Below are 23,771 nucleotides of genomic sequence, written 5' to 3' on the forward strand. Positions count from 1 at the left end.
GTTTTGTCTGGCAGTGCAGGGGCCTCGGCCCTAATCCCTGCAGGAGACACCAATGATTTGGTTTCTTTCCCTTCCTTCCTCAGTTCACACCTTCAGACTTATCATGGAGCCCTGTGGCGGTGGTGTGTGTATGTCTCACGGAAAGCTATCTTCTTGGAATTAAGACAGAATCAAGGAATAAAAAGCAAGGAAACAGGTGGAAATTTCCATCTGGTTTCTTAGTCCTGGCAGAAGTCAGAGAGCCAGGGAAAGGCTTTGGGTCCCAAACCCTAACCTCTCCCAACTCCTGAAGTGGTCCGAACTGTCTGTGTCAATCTGATTTGTTCTCTCCAAGGGAATTTCCCAATGGCAGGATGGGCACAGCAGACGCACTGCTGCTCGCCACAGGACCACTGCACACTCCTTCTCCACTGCCACCCGCCTCCACTTCTCCCACTCAACAATTCACACCTTCTGGGCTTCCCCCACCCCCGCTCTAACCGCACCAGAATCAGAGAATCAGTGACTGTCACCACTCAAAGGGACTTCAAAGATCTCCTCTAGTCCCAGGCATTTGAAGTAACAAAATCTCTAACATGTATCCAGCTCTCAGTACATGGCAACCAAGACACTTGTACCAAGTTACTTAACCCTCACAAAATCCCATGAGGTAGGTACCATTATTACCCCCCCATTTTACAGATGAGAAAACTGAGGCACAGAGAGGTTACGCCATTTGCCCAGTATCCTCCAGCAAGTCACTGGTGGAGCTGGAACTGAAATCCAGGTCAGCTGGTTTTAGAGCCCAGGTTGTTTAATACCACTAGCCTCAGAGGTCTAAAGTTTTGACAAGTTCCACAGGCATCAGAACTCCCACTCAGGCCTCTTCTTGCCTCCCAGGACCACTGAGCCTGGTGAGAGAATGGCTGTGAGAATGGTTTTTAAAGTCAGCCTCCTGCATCTCGCAGAGCCACAGTCCAGCCTCAGCCGTGCCTGTTCTAAGAGCATGATGCTCACCCATGCTTTGGAAACCCATCCCTCTCCCCGCAGGCCTTGCCAGGTGGGCGCAGGTCTGTGGGCACAAATGCCATGAGGAAATCATTTTCAGCAGAATGGCCAGACAAGGTCTTGTAACTCAGAATAATCGTCCCTTCCCTTTCTGTATCTCACCTCCCTGGAGAGGGGGTACGGTACCATATTCCTATATCATGGTGGACTCCCGAGACTGACCTCTACCTGCCTCCCAAGAGGCTGCAGCTATAGTGGGCCTCCCTCACAGTCACTGCCACCTGGGCTGACAGACCAGGCCACCGTTCCAGCATCCAAACCAGCCACCTCGGACCAGTGGCAACTCTCCACTAAGGGTTGGGGCTGGGATTAAGTTGCAAAAGGCTTGAGAGATTGGGGATGACAAAAGGGGCTTGGAGACTAATTAGGAGCAGCAATGAAAGCTTAATTCATAAAAGCAAACATTTTCCATCCATCAACCTGCAACCAGTTAAGGGCAACGTTTGAAAGAAATCTGTGCATGGGGAAGGGAGCCAACAGGAACAGGAAATGTTTGAAAGAATGTAAACTATTTCAGTTTCATAAAAAGTAACAAGTAAACAGTTATTACATGCAAATAATGCCCTGGTTTTAATTAATGCTGAAAAGTCAAAATATGTTTGACATTTGTATGTATACATTGAACCAAGGTTGGAGAGGGAAAAAAATGGTGCCCAGATGCCCATTTCCGAGCAGGGCTGGCGGCTCAGAGGGAACTAAAATCTTGAAAAGCTCTTGTTTATTGGTGATGAAAAGTACAATTCTACCTCCGCCTCTGTCGAGACTGGGAGCAGAGGGAACCTAGCTTACTTTCTTAACAAAGCTGGAGGGGCAGGCTGGTGCTTGGGAAGGGCACTCCCCAGTTTTCAGCCAGCTCCCCTTAAAGGGCCAGCGAGCCCTCATTTCTCCGGGACAGGATTTCTAGGACTTCTCCACCCAGAAGTGATGATGGGTTTCAGGTCCCAACAGTCCCTCCTACTCAATAGCCCCTGGCGGCACCAAGTCGGTGTCTGGTCCTGCTTTCCTTCATACTGCCCGAGATAGATCAGACAGGCAGGGTGGCGAACAAGCCTTGATTCTGGAGTGGGCGATGGTAGCCTTCAAGCCTCACTTTCCAATGTTCAGCATCCTGTACTGCATTTGTTTCTTTTCTAAACCACCTTAAGGGCTGGGGAAACTGTGGCTTTGGGAGACCACAGCTGCGGAGAGGCAGCCTCAAAGTGTGGGGGAGATTCTGCCCCAGTGGGGAGAGTGGCTGGGGTGCTTGGGTCCCACAGACCAAGGATTTGTCCTCTAAACCGCCTGCCCAAAGGCCCATTTTTGAGCTTGTTAATCTCCCCCCTGCATCTTTTGTGAGACCAGGGCACTTCATGGGGAAAAGGGAGACATGGCAGGCTTCGGGAATTAGTAAACCCCAGAAACTGGGAGAAAATTGTGGATTTTTTTCTGGCTAGAGACCCTAATTTTCCTCACATCTTTAAAGGGGTCTGTAGCATACTAGGGGTTCCCAATCACTGTTTCAGACAGAGCTGGGCCCGGAGACCTGTTTCTGGGGCTCCTATTGGGACCCCAAGGTTTGACTCTTAACTTCCTTCCCCCCCAAGTTTTGCCATTGCCAATGTCGGGCTGGCGCGGTCTCCCGCGGTCTCCCTTCGGCTCACCTCGCCCACTGCGGCCCACGAAGCGAAGGTCGTTGAACCTGGCCACCTGGTTCTTCATGACGGCAGAGGCATTGCGCAGTTCAGCAGAGTAGTTCTCATCGTTGCCAGCCATCACAGTCACCACCGTTCCATCTGGCACATCCCCCAGCGCCACCACCTGAGGGCATGGGGTTGGGGACAGCTTAGAAAGGTAGGGGGAGGCAAGGCGAAGGAGGGAGGGGCCGGGGCTGGCAGCTCCCCTAGGTCTCAGGCGCACTGCGGATTTCTCAAATGCTGGGTGGAGGAGGCCTAAAAACAATAGAGACCTTCCCCCAAATATAACAAAAACAAGATCCCTACCTTCTATACCCAAAGCCTAGTTCAGCTGGTTAAGCCTTGTCTGGTGAGATTATCATTTCAATTGAATTAGATCGAAGCGAGAGCTGAGAATAAGCTCAGTCACTATGATGTAGGGTGCAGTTCCCCTCTCCCCTTTGCTTGAGCAAAAGAGTTACCAACATGCTCCCAGCAACCAAATCTCTAAGTAAAAATAGTATCAACACCAATAATAACCGGACTGCTTCCCACACTCAAGTAATGCAAGAGCCGTTTGGGGTATGAAATTTGGTCCTAAAATGTGGCCCAGGCCCAGTGTATGAGCCTCCGCAGAGCTTGAATTCGTTATGCAGAGAAAATGCAAAATGCAAAACAAAGTGGTGTTTTGAGAAGATGTGTACAGAAAACCCCTTTAAAGTGAAAGAAGGGTTTTGATAGCAGGAGGGTGCACCTGCTGGGAATTGCAGGATGGGGGTCGAGATGCGCCCTTAATATAGTCTCCCCCACCCCCACCCCAAGGAGCACGGAGAGGCAGATGCCTTTTGAAAAGGAATCAGACTGCAAACGCAGTCACAGCCATTTAAACGTGGCCACCGCGTGCAGGGACTAGGGATCCAGATGGTAAAAATTTCAAGGAGAAAATGTTTGGGGTCTGATTAAAAAGGCCAGATTTCCTGTCAACATCCTGTCTTCTTTTAATTTCAAAGATTCCTTTTAAGCTCCAAGTGACAGTAAAACCTCCGTTTTGAGGATTAAAGTCACACGGGCCTCCCCATCCCCCTCCTCCTCGGGAGATTTTCCCCACTGGTATTTTAAGATGTCACCCGGGAGACCTCAAAGAGCCACTCATCCTTTTTTCCAATTTGGAGTCGTCTTAATGGGAGCAAGGACGGCCTCAGCTGCCAGGAACCGCTGTTTCCAGCCACCTCGGGCACTGCCACCCCCAGCCGCTGGCCCTTCCTGCCCTGCCCTTTCTCACGGCAGCTGTGAGAGGTTTAGGGGAAAACCAAGGCGTTTTCGTTTCATCTCGCTGCCCCCTTAAAAATAATGAAAATGAAACAATCGCCTACTCCCTGGCAAAGAGAAAAAGGTCCTCTGAATGACTGGGGGCTGCTGGGGGTGGGAGCACCCCCAGTCTCCGCCTGACATTTGGGATCCCGGCCATACCATTTAGGGTACATTGACCCCATCCCGGCCCAGAGTTGCCCGGTATACAATTTCAGAAGCCAGAGGTTGAGGGTGTGAGCAGGAAGTGTTCGTGAAGCGGTGCATGAGGGGTGCAGGCAGTGGAGGGTAGGCCCCATCCACCCTCCGCACCCACCTCCGGTGTCTTCGCCCTGGTCCCGGGGCTCCTCTTCCCCCCTGCCCTGAGGGCTTTGTCCGAGGATCCAGGTTGGAGGGAAGCGAAGCCCCATCCGCCCGTTTCCGCATCAACGTTTTCCTGCAGGGCTCCCCGAAGGTGGAGGGTGCAAACCTCCTAAAAGTCACCCGTGCGGGGTGCATCGAAGAGGGAACTCCGAAGTCTCCGGGCGGAACGGGTAGCGAGACCCAAAGGGCCCATGGCCCCGTTGCCTGGCTCTCGCTGCAGGGTCGCGGGCACGTCCCCTCCCCTCCGTTCCCTCGGCCCTGGCTCCTGCAGCTGAGGGGCCCGGAGCCCCAGGGCCGGTGTCCTCCCACTCACCGGGCCCCTCACTCACCTTGAAGGCGACGGGCAGCGTCTTGTTGCAGCGCCAGTGCGAGGGCAGCACAGAGCAGAGGAAGTTGGGGCTGTCGGTGCGCACCAGCTCGCCCGCGTGGTCCGCCAGCACATCCACCATCGAGCGCACCTCGGGCCGGGTGCGCCCGCCGGGCCCCACGGCCGCCTGCGCGCTCAGCGCGCCGCTGTTCTCGCCCATCTTGCCACCGCCGCCGCCGCCGCCGCCGCCGCAGGGGAAGGCCGTGGAGGGAGGTGTGAAGCGGCGGCTGGTGCTCGGGTCTACAGGAATACGCATAACAGCGGCCGTCAGGGCGCCGGGCGGGCGGCGGCGGCGGCGCGGCTCCCCCGGGGGTGGCCGGCGCGGGCGCCTCCTCGGCCGCCGCTGCCGCGAGAAGCGGGAAAGCAGAAGCGGCCGGGTCTGGGCTTCAGGGCGCAGGGGGCGGCGCCGGGGGACGCTCCGCCGGGGCCTGCCCGAAGGGAGGACTCGCTGCCCCGACGACCGCGAGCAGCCTGCACGCTATTCCCGCATCCTGGGCAAGAGGCCCTTGTGCGGCCGCCCCTCGCGGCGGTCTGGGCTGCTTCGGCCCCCGCGGGGCGCGCGCGGACTGTGCCACCTCCGCCTCCCGCCCCCGCAGCCCGCTCGCGGCCGCTGCACCGACTACGCGGCCGCAGCCTCAGAACAAATCCTCGAGAATCAAGTGGCGGCGCCGCGGCCGCCCGCGCGGGGTTAGTACCCCGGGACCCGCGAGGGCGGGGCCGGCCCGAGCGACGCGTCGCACAGCCAATCCGCGCCCCCATCACGGGCACCTCGGCAGCGCTAGCGGGGGGAGGACCGGAGACCGCCGAAGGCCTCCCCACCCCGAGGGGCGGAAGGCCCCGCCTCGCGGAGGACGCCCGCAGTCGGGCGTCCTCGCAACAGCCCAGGGCTCCTCGAGAGTTCTGAGGAGCTGGGGCTGAGGCTAAAAATGTGTCGAAAACGTCCGAGCCCTACAGAAGGCTCAGTTGCCGCCGTCTCGGTGGCAGCGCCTCCCCTTTTCTCCCCCTTCCCCGCTGCCTGCGGTCGGGCCTCCCCAGCTTCAGCTGCTTTGGGCCTGTGCTGCCTGCACCCTCGGCTGGAGGCGGCGGGGGCCACAGGCGGGTGACATCGCGCGGGTAGCTGCCCCAAAGAGACTTTTCACCGCCCCGCCCTTCCCGCAAATTATTTTGACCCAAGAGCCTCCACCGCAAGAGATTACGCGCGCACCAGCGGCCTCTGCAGCTCCCAACTCTGCACGGCTTTGGTCCCGGCCTCGGCAGCCCCAGGGACAGAGAGAAAAGTGTTCCCTACCGGCCCGCATCCAGCTTGGGGGCGACTAACCCGGTTCCCTCCACTTTCCCCTCAAAACAACTGTCAGGGTCGCGCAGGCCTTCCTGCGTTGTTCTTCGTTGTGGCAGCCTGTGGCTCTTTGAAAAACACGGTGGGGCCTGAAAAACGCGAGTGTTTTCCTCTGATTTCCCTTCCCGCGCTTGTAACCACAGTCCTGCATCGTGGAAGAGAAGAAAACCGTGGAAAACAAGGGAATGGCTGCAAAGCTAAGGGCCCTGACTTCCAAAAGAGGGAATTTTCTTTCTCCACGTGGATGCAAACCGGCCCCGGCGAGTCCAAGCCCACGTCTTCCCCGTCGGTGCGCTTCGGCCGCGCCGCAGGGACTTAGACAGTTCTGCGGAGGCAAGGCTTGCTCGCTAGCCCTGGGTCCTCGATTCCACTCCCAGCAGCGCGGCCCAACCACTCCCGGGGTTTCACGGCAAACAATCCCTGTTTCTCCCGCCTCCTAAACCAGGAGAGCGGGCCTAGGGACACGCTACAGCGGGGAGAACTGGAAAGATCAAGCCCCATTCACTCTGGATTATGACCCCAGAAGCGCTCCCTGGAGTCTGGGAGAACGAATGCGTGCCGAGTCTCCCCGCCGTTTTGGAGATTGGACTGGATATTCGTTGTTCCCGGCCCTCGACAGGTGCAAAACGACGAATTCCATGCCTCGGGAGCAAAGAAGCATAGGATCCGATGGTGGCCGCAAGATCCCGCCCTGGATCTGACCCCGGCCCAGAGCGCACCATTTCCTCGTCGCCAAACGAAATCAAGCCCCGCGTGCGCTGCAGAGCAGACGGACTCAGGCCCACCCTCGACCACCCGGAAAGCTGGTCCCTACCCCTCTGGGAGCCTCGGGTCAGCTCCTCAGCCATTTCGGGGCGACCATTTCGAAAGCCCGGACGGCGAAGGCCCCTTACCGGACCTTTTTATAGAGCCTACATCTCGGAGTTGCAGATCTCGGGGGCCAAGGCCCGCGCGCTCTTGGGAGCGCTGGCTCTGGCTGCAGAACCAGAAGAAAGCGTAGGACCCGGGCCTTGGTGCGTCCGACCTCTGGGAGCTTCCCAACGAAAGGCCCACCGAGTCGTAGCCAGGTAGGACCCGGGGCCAGGGAAGGCGAGCGACGCGTGCTGCCCTGGGGCGGCTGTGGGGCCAGAACCTACTGCATGTGGGGTTTGTAAATTCGATTCCTCTAGTGGTTTCGGTTTGCACCCTTACTTGTCCCTCTGCCTGATTTCTCCCTCTCAACCGACGGCAGGTTGGCAAACGGGTTTCCCGAGAATGGGGCTTCTGTGGGTCTCAGCACTTGGCACAGGTCCCAGTGCAGCTCCAGCTCCCGGGAGGGCACTCGCTGAAGGTGGGCGCCGGAACCAGGGCACCCTGGTTGTTGGCGTTTGGGTCTGCAGCCGGAGGTCGTGGAGGCCGCGGGGGCCGGAGCAGTTCTGGGAGCCACCGCTAGTTGGCGCCTGCACTCTGCCAACCGCGGAGTTGCCCCGCCAGGCCCAAAGCACACTGGTGCACCAGCCGCCGTCCCGGTGTCCAGGCGCGGCGGGTCACCTCCTAAGAACTGCCCTTTCTGGACAGACTTCTCTTCCTATTCATCACCATCTGTGCAGCCGCGTCTTGAACAAACAAATGGCTTTGTGTCCGACCGAAGGCTGCCCGCCCCGCCCCCGATGGACACTGACGCTTTGACACCTAAGCCTTCTGCATTCGCATTTCCGGCGCTCGAGGGTCCCCGTGCGCTTCTACCCGCTGAACATTCTCCCTGACAGAAATACACAGCCCTTTCCTGTCCCGTTCTGGGAGACCGGGGATGAGGAGGATGCACGGAAGAACAGACCATCTCCGTCCCAATTTCGACCTACTGGTGTGACCGACATATTTTCCCATCCCCGACCAAAAGTTCTAGAGTCATTTTTTTTTTCCCGTTTGGAAAGACAGTTGGACAGTTCCCATTACCTTACCTGGGACACGCGGATACCCCCTTCCTACCCCATCTCGTGTAGTTAGCCATCTCCTCTCCCGCTTCCACTAGACCGATGGACAAACACCCCGCTTTCTCTCAAATGGCTCCCACCTAAGAGCACCCCAATTTGTCTGCAGCAGGGTGGGCCTGCCTTGGCCCAGAGCTGGGTAAACAGAGACCCAGCCTGTGGTCTGCAGAGCCCGAGTTCTGGGGGGCCAGTCCTTCCACAAGTGTCCTTAGCCGCTGAGAGAGGATCCATGGGGTGAGTGAGCATGACCCTGTGTCAGGGTGACCTCCTCCTGCCACCAGAAGTTGTCTAGGAGTTTGCTCTACATGCTTTTCTGGTAATTAAGTGCTGGCCAGAGAGCTTGCAAGGGCAGGTCTGATTCCTGGAGAGTCCCAGTATCAGAGACGGGCTAGGATCCCCCAAGTGTGCCAGATAATGGTCATATATGTCCTGGAAAGCCTTCTAAGAGGTCCACTGGGTGTGGAAGGAGCTTGAGTATGCAGTTCTACTGCCTGAATTTTTTCTTCTACCACCTACTGTGATACAGGGCAAATCACTTAAAACTTTTTTTTTTTAATTGGGGAACAAGTCAAGTCGTTTTCTGAATCTAGTTGTGGAGGGCGCAGTTCACTGGCCCATGTGGAAATCAAACCAGTGACGTTGGTGTTATGAGCACTGCGCTCTAACCAACTGAGCCAACCGGCCGCCCCGCTTAAAACTTTTTTGAGCCTCATCTGTGTCATCTGTAAAGTGGGGGTAATAATAGTGGCCTCTTCATAGAATCATGTGTAAAGTGCGGAGTGCATCGCAGGCCTGGCATATAGGAGTGACCCGTGTGAGCTGTCACTGTTGTTATACTGTAAAAAAAAGGCCTGATCATTCCTTGTCAGGTGGTCTTTGGCAAGTCCCCTTCCCTCTCTGGGCCACACACATTTCCCACTGTGAAGTATCCAATTCTCATGTTCAAAGCTTGCCAGGACTCAGAGCCTAGTTCATGGTGGTCCTGTCCCCCTGGGTTTACCTAGGGGCTGCCTGGGGGAAGTAAGGACTGTCTGTGCCCTGGCTCCAGGTGGAGGCAGCTTGCAGGACGGTTTCCAGCAACCATAATAGAGCTGCCTGTGGATCTTGACAACTCACCTTCCTTAGGTTCTCAGACCCTCACTTTGGAAACCCACTGGCCCCCACTCCCTCCCCCCTGTCCCTACAGGCAGACATTTTCCTAAGTAGGAACTGGCTTCAACCGACACTGTCAGCCACATTCTCCTTACCACCTCCGCAGGAGGCTGTTCCCTTTATCCCAAGTCTCATGGGAGCCCCACTTAGTGACCAGCACAGAGGACTGTCTTCTAGAAGCTAATGATTTTGTCTAGTCTGGCCTCCACATCCCCGCTCTGGAGGGATACATGTCACCATGTCACCCTCCTGCCTGGTGCCCTTGAACTCAAGGTGGGACATTGTTGTCCCTCACTGAGCCTCAGTTTCCTCTTCTGTGAATAGGGGTCATTCTAATAGCTCAATTTTACAAGTTGGAGGATTAAAGACTCCATCTAGGAGGGGAGGGGCATTGTGTTTCACCAGATCTAAAATGCCATCAATTATTCTACGTGAAAAAAACACACAAGGAAAATACTGCTAATTAAACCAAGACTTATTTGCATCCTAGTTTCAGATACATATATAATTATAAATTATATATTACATAATATATATCTATATCTATCTATCTATTGATATATATATATATATATCTCAAGTTAGTGATAAAGGGTCATGAAAACAATATTATATTCGAGGGATTGTTGCCTGCAGGATTGGGGGCCCTCATCCCAGAGAATCCAGCTCTGGGCCATCCTTCCTGGGCAGCCTCTGGAAGGTTCCAGGATACGCAGGCCGATAAGTGTGCTTCTCAGATTGCAGAGGCTTTTATTTTTTTGGAAAGGGCTAGATTCCTAGGAGAGGGAGGGGGAGCTGGGGAGAGCAGTGTGGTTAGGACATAGCTATCGGCTCTGCCATTGACTGGCTGTGCAACTTTTGCACCTCTCTGAGCCTTGGTCCCCTGACTGGCAGAATGGGAAGAACGATGACAGTCATGTCTGCTGAGGTGTTACCATGTCCAGGCACTGTGTTTGGGCTTTCAGTGCATCATCCCATCCTCACAGACATCATATGTGGTAGGTGTTATGCGCATTTAAATGAAGAGGAATGTTGCCAAGGTTTTCTGGGATGGGGAGAACCAGAGCAAGCTAAAAGGCTTAAAGTTTGGGGAGCTAAGGCACCACCTGGTTACACATATCCCCCCGCCCCTTGATTGAATAAAGGAATGGGAAGAGCCAGGAATGTAGATATTGAACGTGTTCAATAAATGTTTGCTGTTATGATGGTGGTAGACCTAGAGGCAATAAGGTCTGTTAAATAGCCATGGACTTGGAAATCAGCAGACCCTTTAAAGCTGGGTTGGGAGGCTGCAGAGGTCATCTGGTGAGGCCCTCCCACCTTGTACTCTCCTTTAGCCTCGGGTCACCTGCAAGGACGTAGATTCAGCTGTAGTCCCCAATTTACAGATGGTAACACTGAGGCCCAAGAAGGGGGAGAGATGTGACCTGAGTCACCAAGGAAGAAGCGAGATTTAGACTGAGTTTGGCAAGGCCAGGGGACAGCGTGGCATGGCCCAAAGCGGGGTGTTCTGACTTCTGCCTGCACGAACCCCCACCCGCCCTGCTGGATTCTGCAGGTATGCAGCCCCAGCCAGGACCCACATGATTGTCCCGAGGGTGCCACCTCATGGCCAGATGTGACCCCTGAGTGCCCATCTCTTGAGGCGGCAATGCCAGTGAGCCAGGTCTCCCTGTGGCTTTCTACCCCACTGAAGGTTCAGGGTTCTTGTGAGAGGGTGCCCAGCTTGGGAGAAAGAGAGAGAGGGAGTGAAGGAGGGGAGAGAGGTGGTTTCAGTGGGAGCCTGGTGCAGGGAGGGGAGGCAAGCCCCATCCATAGCCAGAGAAGCGGGTTCTGGTTTCGGCTCCCACCACTGGGTCTATTATTCCTGCCACCTTCCCTGCTTCTCATTTTGGTCATGTATAAAATAGGGAAATAATTCTGGTAGAGCCCTTTGGTCTATGACTAATAATTGCCCTAATTTATTGGCTCCATCTCTGCTCCGCTGGCTGGTCACAGTGCCTTAGACTCTCCATCCACAGCAGTGTGTGTGGGGGTGTGTGTGGGGTGTGTGTGTGTGTGCAGAACTACCTGTTGGCAGTCATCAAATCAGAGGATTCTTTTATGGGGGAGGTGGGGAGTCGTGAGAGGGATCTGGGCAGCTTGGAGCCAGAGGGCTCTCGGAAGGGTGTGCCCTTTCCCCAGCTTCAGGATGGGCTTCTGCTCTGGCAGCCAGGGAGAGAAAGGGCTCCTCTAAGAGGCTGTCATCTTTCGCATTCCCTATAGTGGAGGGAAGACAGGAGGATATCAAGGTCCCAAACACCTCCAAACCTTAATCAGGTAGCAAGAATAGGAGCCAGTCAGAAACCAAGTTTTGGAACAGGATTGGAACTAGGGGATTAGCATCTGGATATCTATTAATCTTTATTGACAACAGGTAAGCTCTTATGGCATGCCAGGCCTCATCCCACACTTATACTCATTTATGCTTCACGTATTTTTGTGGGCGAGGTACAGTTATCACCCCCATTTTACAAGTGAGAAAATTGAAGACAGAAAAGTTAAGTAATTTGTCCAAGGTCACACAGCTGGGAAAGTGCAGAGCTAGGATTCCAACCAGGCCGCCTGGCCCCAGAACCCACGTTCCTGACCACCATGCTCTGTTCTCATGGACCAGAATCAGATGCTTGAAGTTACAGTCATGGAATAGAATCAGCATCCTGGCAGGAGAATAGTGGGCAGGATTCAGAATTGTATAATGTCAGAGACAGCACAAAAGACCTGAGATATCATATCCAAATCTCCCATTTATTAAGTTGAGGCTCCAAGGCCCAGGGAGGGGAAAGGTCACACTGGAGGTCGCAGCCTAGGCCAGGGGCAGAGTCTGGAACTCCCTCCTGCGACCTCCCACTGACTCTGGTCCAGGGTGCCTTCCTCTTCATGGCAGGCCCTGCTAGTCCTACCGCCCACCCAGTGGCTCCCTCCCGGGCCCAGCCAGTCCCATTAGGGATTTTCCACCTCCCCAGAAAGGTCTTAATGACTGTCAGTCCTTGTGAAGCCGTAATTAATCTCAGAGGCTGATGGCTTGGAGGAGACCAGGGGCTTTGGCCTTACGCAGATGAAGATTACGGCTCCATTTCATGTGGTGATGCAGGAACGCCTCAGACATTCCTGCCAGCAATAAAAGCCACATGGATTTCCAGCATCGCCCTTGGAAAAGAAAAAAAGCACAGGCCTTTGCGGAAAGAAATCAACTATGTGCTGTATGCATGGCATGAGATAAAAACGGGGCAGAACGAGGTGGAGAACAGTTGGTCTTTTATGCTGCCTCTGACGGGCCACCGAGAGTGGCAGGGCCCAGCGGTCACGATCCCAGCTGCAGCCCTGGGGAGAGGGGGTTAGCCCTCAGTGCAGTAGTGGAAGTTACAGTGGAAGGGCCTCAACCTCTTCACCGGAACTGGGTTTGAGCCACCCCAGATGTCCCTCGGGCAGGGCCAGCTTCCTGGCCTGGGACCCATGTAGTTGCACAGGGCCCTGCTCTCAGAAAGATCCTTGGTTAAATGCCCTGCCGTCACTGCCTTGAATTTCTTCACAAGTTTTGAACAAGGGGCCTGCATTTTCATTTTGCATTGGGCCCCCCAAATTATGTAACCGGTTTGCCCACAGGTTCTCCCATCAGCCAATTGCCACATGTGTCCTGGCTCCTACCATGTGCCCAAGCCTGTGGAGTAATGTTTTTTGAGCACTTGCTTTGCTTACGTTATCTGAGATGAACTTCAAAACTACATTGTGAATTGGGCAGCTATGGAAACTGAGGCTCAGAAAGGATTCCATGTGGCAAGGAAGCCTAGATTTGGAATGAGGTCTCTCTGACTGTAAAGTAAATGTCTTAACCACTCTACATTCTGCAATATCTCATCTTCACCATTCCCTGGGTGTGGGGACAGAGCCCCAAAAAGCAGTTTCCAGGCTCTCGGCCTCACATAGAAAGGTGCTGGCTCAGGTAGTAAATGGCCATCGACCTGTGATCAAATGGCCAGCAGCTGTGGCTAGTTGGCCGTCAGCTGTAACCAGTGAGCCGTTGGCCACTAATATAACTGCCGTGGCTAGGCTAGCAGAAAAAGGGGAGCTAGCAAGAAGATGGTGGCTGAGCCTGCAAGCGGCACAGTGAGGGTTGAGAATTGTGTTGCTCCTGATTCCTGTGTCTCCAACCCAGCCGCCAGCGAGAGTATAGTGGTGTGACTCCCCTACCTATGGCTCCGTGGGTGTTCCTTTTTGGCCTAGCCATATCCCGCGTTCTTGTGTGGGGAGTGGGACCAGAGACCCTGCAGGCCGTCCTGCGTGACACTGGGGCATAGTGATGCATGTGGTCAGGCTTTTTTATTCCCAAATAACGGAAGGGATAACTGAGGCCAGAGAAGTGAAGGCGCTCACGGCCACAGATACTCACTGACAAATTGAGCACATAGTACCAGGCTGTACAACAGAGGGCCTGGGCCTGGATCCATAGGGCTGGGGGGTGGGGTGGGGTGTCCCCATTTTATAGTTTTTGTTCCACTTGTAAATTTATTAGCTCTCACTATGTGGGTCACTGCCTTCAGTCTGGCCCGGGATGCAGGAGTCCTGCCCACGCCCCACCCCCTGCTCTCCATTCTAAACATCTGGAAGTCCTTCTTTGTGACATCCTCCACTCATTCATGCTCTAGTTTTCCTCTGGAGCAGTTGTGCCTTGCACCTTGGTAAGCTCAAACGAGTCCCAATCGCCCATGAATCCTAGAGAATTGGGGCTGAATGGAGCCTAAAGATGACCTATGACCTGGTCATGACCTGAGGGCCCATGGACCTGGCTGCTGGCCTCAGGGCAGCACTCCCCTTATTCCTTGCTAGGTGACCCTGGGAAAGTCCCTTTCCTCTCTGGGCCTCAGATACCCCATCAGGGAGATAAGTGCATTGGACCACACTTGATCTCCAGGAGGACTGTCCATCTTCAATATTCTAGAATTCCATGTTAAACCATGAAAGGTCTGGGGAAACTGAGGCCCAGGAAAGGTGAAGGACTTGCTCAAGGTCACACAGGCTAGGATGCTCCCTGGCCTAGGATGTGCCTGACTCTGAGGGACTGGCTGCCAGCCCAGCTCTTCTCTGCAAAAGCCTTCAGAGGGCCTTGCTCTTCTCCCCCTCCCATGCCCCAGCCCACCTTGGCCTGTCAGGCACCCTAAGTGTCCAGGTCTGGAAGCCACAGCTAAGGGTCCTTGGTAGGAACTAAAGACCATCTTTAGAAAAAGTGCCTGCTGATGGCAACTTCTTTTTTTCACACTCACATTTAGGCCTCTCTAAGGCTCAGTGTCCTGTGTCATTGTTTCCATAATCAGGGCCCCTTATCCACGGGTTATCATTTGGTTAGAAAATGGGAAGAGTCAGCTCTAAGATCTGAGGGGCAGGTGAGGGGTAGAGTGCTGGGGAGCAAGGTTGGGAAAGACTCCACTGGACCCTGGGCACACAGGGTGTGCTCGCATGTGCGAGCGCGCGCACACACGCACACGTCTTCTCATGGGCACACTGACAAACAGCACACATGGTCGTGGCACACTCTGTCACACGTACACTCACTGGCAACGCACACACACATCTATGTGGACAAGTCTTCATGGAGGCCAACACTGTTACGATGCAGCCACACATGTACATGGTTAAGTGTATGTGTGTGCAAAGACACTCATACGGGGACACATCTACCTGTGTCAGCACACACGGACTCATTGGTGTAGATGCAGCTAGGACTCCATATGGGGTTGTGTAGACACACACACACAGGCACACGCCAAGGTTGTATAGACACAGACCATCCTGTGGACGGATCAGTGCACAAACTTTGAGGCAGGTGTGGAATCAGGGCTCAGAGCTTGGATCCGTAAACCAGGTCAGCCCTGGGCCATGGAAGAATGGAACCCTGGCCATGGAAGTTTCCGCTTCTCCTTAATTCAGGGCCCTTGACTTTCTAGGTGGTTTGCTGGCCTCAGGTTTCCAGACACTTCCCCAGCATCTGACTTTTAACCTTTCTCCCCGCCACCAAATGTTCCATGATGGTGAGGAGAGTCTGTCCTCCTGGCCCAGAGAGCTGTGGCTGTAACAGAAGGGTTGCACATAGGGTTTCCAGAGGCATCTGGGGCTAGAGGGCAGAGCATCAGCCTGCGGAACCAAGCTCTAGGGTCACGGTCAGTCTGAGAGGTTCTGGGCATGACACGTGGCCTCTCTGAGCCTCAGCCACCTCACCTATAAAATGGGGGTACTCACTGCTGCTCAGAAGGGGTATGAGGGGGGTGCTGGCAGCAGCCGCCACAGCTTGACCACCCCTGGAAGGTGAGTCAGCCTGAACCCCTCTGTTAGGACCTCTGTGACACCCTCAGGGACCTCAGCATGGGGGATAGTATTGAAACCATGTCACATGATGAAGCAACTGGGGACTGTCCTGGAGAAGAGCAGTTCAGGGGCTGAGAACTTGCTTTCAGATCTGTGAAGAGCTTCTGGGTGGCAGGGGACCATATGGAAGCTGGGGATGGAACTAGGGCCAGTGGGTATTGGGCTACATACAAGGAAAAGAAGTCTTGGGAGCCAGCTAGAGAGAGGAGACACATCCCTGTAGAGGTGGAGAAGTATTCAAGCATTCCCTATCATGGGAAGTATTCAAGTAGTGATCAGGATATTGCAGATGGAGTTCGAAGTGTTCGATGGGGCTGGCGGCTGGATCGATACTGGTGTCCAGCCCAGGGTTTGTGCACAGTAAACATTTAGTGAACAAATGAGTGAAACCAAAGCTCCACATATGACCTGACAGCCTGCAAGTCAGTTCATACCTGCTCTGAGCTCCCACCCTGACATCTTCACCTTCTGGCTATGTAACCCTGGGCTTCCCCAAGCCTGAGTTTCCTCATCTGTAAAATGGGGAGAATTGACCATCTCCCATGCTCTTCCCCCCAAGTAAACTCCTTCAGTAGCTTAATAGCTCACATTCCCTATTGCCGCCTTTCAGTTTATCCCCAAATTTCTGCTCTTATAAATAGAAAATGACATTGAAAGCAAAGAAGATACAAGCAAGAGACAAGCAAGAGAACGGTTCATACAAAGACCAGAAGAGTGGTTCTCCTGTCCGTCCATGGCAGGGGGAGGGAGAAGGAGGGATGTGATTGGCGAGGGGACGCTGGTCGGAGCCCTAAGGTCCAATCAATGGGGTTTTTAAAGCCAAGTGGTGGCTATATGAATATCTGTATTATTTTTCTCTAAATAATATATATATTTATATATTCTCTGATACTATATTTTACAATAAAATATTTTAAAAGAAAAACAAAAGATAAAAAACGGAAAAAGCCCCCGCCCCCCAAACCTCTGAAAAAATGCTTTCATTTGCATAGAGTTGCAGAACTGCCTGAGATGCATCAAAGTTGGGGAGTGCTTATTCTTGGCCAAATCGCTGTTTCAACCAGGTTGTCCTGTCCAGCAGCTCACTCTTGGCTCAATCATCTGGTGGCCCCCGAAGCCATCCTCATCATGGCAACCCCTCCATATGAAGCATTTCTGGGTACCCAGCCCCTGCTCGCTCCCTCCGAGCTTCTTAAATCTTACCAAAGCCTCGCAGGTACATGTCATTGGGCTTACTTTATAGGCGAGGCGCTGAAGTTCACCGAGTAAGTCTCCTGGGCCCAGCTGGGAAGGGGCAGAGCTGGGATTTGAACCAAGACCTATTGATGCTGCAATTGTGCCCTGCTATCTGCAGCAGCTTCACCCCAGGGCCCTCAATTATAATAACTGATGCTCTCTACACTTTACACATATTATTTCATTTAATCCTCGCAGCTACCTTCTGTGTTAGGTACCCTTATTAGCACCCCCATTATAACATTAGGAAAACTGAGGCACAGAAAGTTTGGTATCTTGCCTCAGTTCACACCGCAGAGGAATGTCAGAGTTGAGCTTTGAACCTAGGTAGGCCTGTGCGACCTGGCCTCCCCCACGGGGAGCATAGGTACCATCGAAGCAAGACAGAGCTGTGGCCCAGGGGCCACAGATGACTCACAGGGACCAAAGGCCAGCAAGGGCGGACGGCTGGGGTCGGGGGAGGCAGCTAGGGAGATCTACTCCCAGAGTGACGCCAGCTCTATGCAATGAGCTGTGTCCCCTCCTCGCCTACCAGGCCTGTGGCCCTTGGGGAGGTGCTGAGGATGTGGGCAGAGCCGAATAGACGCTAGAGCAGGCTCATAAATCCCTGCCTGGCTTGTCTGGGCCACAGGCTCAGACACTGAGCACTCTTTGTCATTTGCTGTTGGCATGACTTTGTCACCAGCAAGAATGTAACGTTCACCACATGTGCGTCTCTGGCTGCCCCTGAGCAGGCTTCCAGAACGGCATTGTAGACTGTGCTCTGACCCAACTCTGAGTCTCAGTCAAATCGGTGGGGGCTCTTGATGATCCCAAGGTCCTTCGCTCACAGAGGCCTGACCCCACCCCAAGAGCACAGGGGAAAACAATCCCCGTCCTGTCCTCAGGGAGCCCTGCACTTGAAGGGGGAGGAGCTGGCATGGAACGGAAAAGGAGAAATAAGAAACAGGTGGGGAAGGAGGCACTAGATTCATTCAGTCAACTACCACTCATTGAGCACCTACTATGTGCCAGGGGTTATTTTAGGTGCTGGAGTTACAGCAGTGGACAAGATAGCCAGGATGCTCTGTGAAGCTTTGATTTCAGTAAGGAAGGCAAAAGATAGACAAGGAGGCAAATAAATAAACATGCCAATATTTGGTAGTGTTTTTGGATGGTGAAGAAAACAGACTGGTCCAAAGGATAGAGTGACTGGTGTGTGGGTGGGTGAGTGGGTGGGTGGGGCCAGGGGGTGGTCACTAATACTTTAAGATAGGGTGGTCAGTGAAGGTCTCTCGGAGGAGGTGACGTCTGAGCCAAGCCCTGAAGATTGAGAAGGACCTGGATAGAGGAAGGGAGAGGAGCTGGCGGGAGAGTATGACAATGGGAGCCGGCTTCTCCCACCTGCTTTCTGCCCACTCCTCTGCACCAGGCATGGCCACCATTTCTAAAATGTTTTCTCCCTTTTATTTTTTCTGCTTCTTCCACAACAGCCCTTAGAACCAAATGGGGAGAATTTAAGTAGCTCACTGGCAGCTGAAGAAACTGAGGCTAGAGATGGGTGGGGCTCATATAGCATTACGCGGTGCCTGGGACCAGACCCGACCCCCACCCCTGACCTTGTGCTGCTTGGGTCACCCCATCATCCAGCATGTTCTTCAACTGCCCAAGTCCAGGCAGGCTGCAGCCAAAGTGGAGTCCGGCCATGGGCACCGTTCCTTAGGGGTCACGGGGCTGGAAGCTTGGGCTGCTGGGCAGGGCCTGGGAGGGGCTGGGAGGGGTCTGTAGCGGAAGGCGCCCAGCCCTGATTGGAACAAGGTGGCAGCACTAGGAGCCCAGCCGGGCTTCATTGATCTTGCCCGGTGTTCCAGCCACTGGGCGGGGCCAGCGCTGGGCAGGCTGCCGGTTTTCCCAGGTGTGGGGACACCCTGGGGGAATGGCTTTTCATGTGGTTGTGGGGTAGGCCTGCCACCCAGCATGTGGGGGAGGCCAGGGTGTTGGGGGCATGCTAGCAGTGGGGAGGGTGGTCTGGAGACTTGGAATCCCACAGCCAGCAAATGTCCGGCTCCTGGAAACAGGGTCATGGACTCCAGGCTCTGAGAATGTTAGGATCTCTGACGTCAGAGTTCACGTTTATTGAGCACACACTGTGCGCCAGGCACAGCTCTGAGCACTTTCTGCAGCTTAACTCCTTTCATTCTCACTCCACCCTAGGAGGTGGGTTCTATGTTCATCCCTACTTACAGGTAGGGAAATTGAAACTCAGAGAGGTTTTCGTCTAGAATATAAGACCCCTAGATCAGAGAGTTTTAGGGTGTGGGAAGCACAGCTGGTCAATGCTGGGAGGACCTTGAAGATTCTTGAAGATCCTTGAGGCCAACTCCCTTTGTGTTGGAGAAACAGGTCTGGGGAGGGAATATGGCTTCCTGAGGTCACAGGATGGCCAGTGGCCAAGGGGAGTCCAAGGTTAGGACCCACCACTCCAGGTCATCTCAGGAGCTTGGCTGGTCCCTGGATGCGAGGTCCCTGAGGCGCTGGCCCCCTTGACCCTCAATCAAGACCTACAAGACCTAGTCTGCCATGTGTTACCGATCTTGCTGGTTGGTAACCAACAGTTTCCTGTTAGCACACAGGAAGTTCTTTTAAACATCTAACCTAAATCCCTCATGTTGCAGGGAAACCCTCTCCTTTGCAAATATCTTGCAATACTTCTGAGAGGAATTTGGCCTTTGATGTGAACACTCTTGGAGTGGGTGTCAGTTAGCAGAACAGGCTGGTACTGGGGGTGGGGGTTGGGGACAGTACAGGGCCAGGAATTGGGAGGGGCATCACCGATTGTCCCCTTCCGATCAGCCCTACGGAGTTCTGTGTGACCAGCTTCCCCTCCATCTCTCGGTCCTCATTTCCTTCTACTCTCCCCTTCCCTCACCCCATTCCAGCCACACTGGCCTCCTCGCTGGTCCCCGACACAACAGTCATACCCCCCCCATGGCAGGGCCTTTGCACACCTTGCTCCCTCTGCCTGGAGAGCCCTTCACAATCTGTCTGCATTGCTCATTCAGGACCCTGCACCCCCTGTGAGACACCCTGGTGGGCAGAATAATGCCCCTCAAAGATACTCACACCCCAACCCCTGAAACCTGTGACTATGTCACCTGACATGGTAAAGGGACTTTGCAGATATGATGAGGGTTAAGGACTTTGAGATGGGGAGATTATCCTGGATTATCTGGGTGGGCCCATACATCATGAAGGTCCTTACAAGTGGAAGAGGAGGCAGAAGACAGTCAGAGGGAGATGGGATGTGGAGAAGCGATGGGAGAACCAGAGACGTAGCATGAGAAGCTCTTGGCCCAATGCGCTGGCTGTGAAGACAGAGGAAGAGGTCACCAACCATAGAAAGTGGGTGGCTTTTGGGGGCTGGATACTGTGGGGAAATGGATTCTCCTTGAGCCCCCAGAAAGAAACAGCCCGATCATCACCTGGATCTTAGCCCAGAGAGACTCACTTAGGACTTCTGATGTCCAGAACTATAGGATCATAAATTGTGCTGTTTTAGGCGTGGTAATTAGTTACAGCAGCAATGGGAAACGAACACACCCCACTTCTCTGATTTATATTTCTTCAGCACGTTTATCACCACCTGATAAATTATACTTTTACTTATGAATCGTTTCTTTCCCCCCACAGAATGTCAACCCCAGGAGAGCAGGTTTGTTTTTGGTTTTTCATTTGGTGTTGCGTTCTCAGTTAGAGTTGCCAGATTTAGCAAAAAATAAGACAGAACGCCCAGTTAAAATGAATTTCAGATAAATAGCAAACACTTTTTTAGTGTAGTCTTGTCCCGAATGTTGCAATTACTCATGGTTTGTCTGAAATTCAAACAATTTGGGTGTCCTGTATTTTGTCTGGCAGCTCTATCCTCAGTGCCTAAAAAAGTGTTTGGGTTCATTTTAGGATCTCAATAAATATTTGTTGAAAAAATGGAATAAATAAATGAATTAATTAATATTAATTTCTAACTTAAAAATCATTTTGGCTTTTAGAATGCCTATAGGTAAAAGTGTAAATAATAGCAAATAATGGAAGCCAACTACTTCATAGCCCTTCCTATATACCAGGCACTATTCTGAGTGTATTACAATTATTCACTCACTCAGTCTTGCAGGAACCCAGTGAGCCCACTTTCCAGATGAGGAAACTGAGTCCCTGGAGGTTTAGTAACTTGCTCAGAGTCACACAACCATTGCATGACAGAGCCAGGCAATTCAAGGCCCTTGAAGAACTTGGCTTACAGAACATTCTAGCTTTACCTCCTGACCCACCTATCAGGTTCTTCCTTTCTCATAGCCCAGGGTGCCCTTGCAAGGGGTGTCTTCCCCCATTCTCTGACTACAGAACTCCTGCTTGTACACCAAAGCCCTGTCCTAATTTCCCTTCGTTGTGAGACCATCTCTGACCCTCCCAGGAGGACTTGGCCCCTCTCTCTTCACTGTTCCCATGGACCCCTGCCAGAACGCATTTTAAGGACTTGCTGTTGTGTCCTTTCTTCTCCCAGACTGTGATCTTCCTGTGGACAGAGATAGGTCACTTTCAGCTCTTTGGCCATGAAACTTAGAACTGAGTCTGGCTCCAGGGGGGTTTCCAGAAGCATTTGAGGATGAATAAATGAATGAATGAGCGAGTGAGTGAATGAACATCTTTCCCACTCTGGGCCTTAGTTTTAGAGTCTATGAAAGGGGAAGAACAATCTCTAACTCCCCCTTTCCCATCTCTTAAAACAAAACACATTTTTTTCTGATTATGAGAGTAATGCGCATTCATTAAAGAAAAATTATAAAATAATAACATTATGAAGGAGAAAATTAACACCACCCATAATCCTGCCACCCGGAACAATTGGTAACAGTTTGGTTTTTAGCCTTCTAGTATTCTTACTATATGTATAGATTTAACTTCTTGTGTCCTTTTCCCCTTTCCCTCCCTTCTTGCTTTCTTTTATAACATTGGGAACATATAGTACATGTTGTTTTGAACCTGCCTTAGAAACTCACCAACGTATAGTGTGCATTTCCCCATGTCATTAATTCTCTTCCCGCTGGCAGGGGTCCGAAACACTGGCTGGACCCCTGTGGTGTTCCCTTGTGGTTGGCCCTTTAGAATGTTCTGGATTTCAATTATGAAGACACTGCCAGGAACACCCTGGTATGGACATCATAGTCTCGTCTCTGATTCCTCTCTTAGGACGAATTCCAGGATGAGGCGCCCCCTGTGGACACTGCTGGGCTCTCGACACTGCCTGCCCCTTGTTCTCCAGCCTCACTCCCACCAGCCCCCTCGGCCTTCTGGGCTTGGCAGGAAAACAGGGAAATTATTCGACCTCCTCCAAAGAAAAGCACCGTCTACAAGGTCTCACTGGTTCCATCTCAGCTAAAAATACCCACGTATTCAGCCGTTTGTTCACAGTCTAAGGCTCATGGTTTCCGTCTTAGACACTCAGTTTCAACCAAAACATCCTCAGAGGTGACCACGATCTTAGGGTGCTCGTGGCCTCAGGCCTGTGTAGACATGCTTTCAATAATTCATTGACTGAGCTCACTTCATAGAAAGCCCTACGCATCTCAGTGTGTCCTCACAATATCCCTCAGAGGTAGAGATGGCTGTCTCCCATCTTACAGATGGGAACACAGAGTCTGAGAACTAAGTGGCTTGGCTAAGGTCCTAGAGCAGGGCATTTGGGATCCACCCCAGGCTGGCCTGACTGGGTGTGAGGCTGACTTCCCCACCCTCCAAGGGCCACATCTGTGTAGACCACTGATTCTGCACCAGGGAGCTATGGGCTTTGTAATCTGGGGATACAAAGACCCTGCCTCACTACACCTGCTGCCTGCTACCTGAGGGGAACACAGTCCTAGCATCACCAGGAGGCAAGGACTGAGCTTTGGCCTAAAAGCTAGGCAGCAGATCCTGTCCCCTGTCCTGCCTCCACATGGCTCCTGGGACGTCACTGTGCCTCACCTTCTCCATCTCTAAAATGGGAGAACAGGGACTCAGGTGAAAGCCTTCTGGGCTTGCAGCTGTTTGAGCAGAGCAATGGTGATATGCAGCACTGAGTCAAAGAGAGAAAGAACTCTGTCAGACGGGCCACCTCACCGCAGGCAGCCAGGCCTGGTCTTTGGGGATTGGTGTGTGTCAGCCTCGGTTCCAGGCTGGACTGGGAGGACCTGACAGCCCCAGATGCAGCCCTGCCCCCCATAGCCCCTGCAGATGGGAGGCTATTTTTTAACCGACCCCACAGGAAGAAGAGGCCAGAAATGAGTTCAGGGGGTTAACCCAAGTCCCTAAGGACCCTTCATATTTGCATCCTCTTTTCCTCACCAGCCAGGGAGCTGTGTGGCCTTCACCTGGAGCTCCCCAGAGCCTTCCAGAGCTCCCAGAATTTAGGACTGTTAGAGCTGGAAGGTCCCTGAATGGCCCCATGTGATGGGTGAGGAAACCGAAGCCCAGAGAAGTATGAACAGGCCTGCCCTCCTCATTACTGTCTCTGCTGTGTGCGTTCTCAGGGCTAGGCCACCTCCTCTGCCTCTTCCTTCCTGGGGTGACCCCGGGCAGGCCCCTGCCCATCCCAGCTTATCAGATGATGTGTCCCCTGTAGTCATCAGTGAAGCCTGTCGCAGATAGGAAACCTCTTCTGAGCCAGGGCCTCCACTTTATCCCATCAGTTCTGGGTTTCCTCCAGAAGCATCTGCCTGGTGGACAGGGGCCAGGGGCAAGTGTCTGGTAACCCCCAGGAAGAGGAAGGACTTCCTGATCAGAGAAGTGGGGGCCAGTCTGGGTAGGGGCAAAGCAGCTTTCCCCTGCGGCCTCCCTCAGACCACATCACCAGGTGTCCCTTGGTCCCACAGGCAGGAGTTCCTGAAAAGTTGGGTGTCTGTCACAGTGGGTGCGGCCTCTGATGTGTA

General features: G+C 53.3%; 1 protein-coding gene across 1 annotated transcript in view; it reads right to left on the bottom strand.

The window, feature by feature from the left end:
• RUNX3 (RUNX family transcription factor 3) overlaps positions 1-23,771 on the bottom strand; it is a 60,963-nt gene that overhangs the window by 22,492 nt on the left and 14,700 nt on the right. Inside the window, exons 2-3 of the mRNA XM_033115963.1 lie at positions 4,700-4,977; positions 2,688-2,844 (exon numbers count right to left, since the gene is read on the bottom strand). Of these exons, the coding sequence (XP_032971854.1) occupies positions 2,688-2,844; positions 4,700-4,977 (435 nt within the window). The remainder of the gene's footprint in view (positions 1-2,687; positions 2,845-4,699; positions 4,978-23,771) is intronic.

Source organism: Rhinolophus ferrumequinum, chromosome 9 (assembly GCF_004115265.2).
Source record: "Rhinolophus ferrumequinum isolate MPI-CBG mRhiFer1 chromosome 9, mRhiFer1_v1.p, whole genome shotgun sequence".
Lineage (NCBI taxonomy): Eukaryota > Metazoa > Chordata > Mammalia > Chiroptera > Rhinolophidae > Rhinolophus > Rhinolophus ferrumequinum.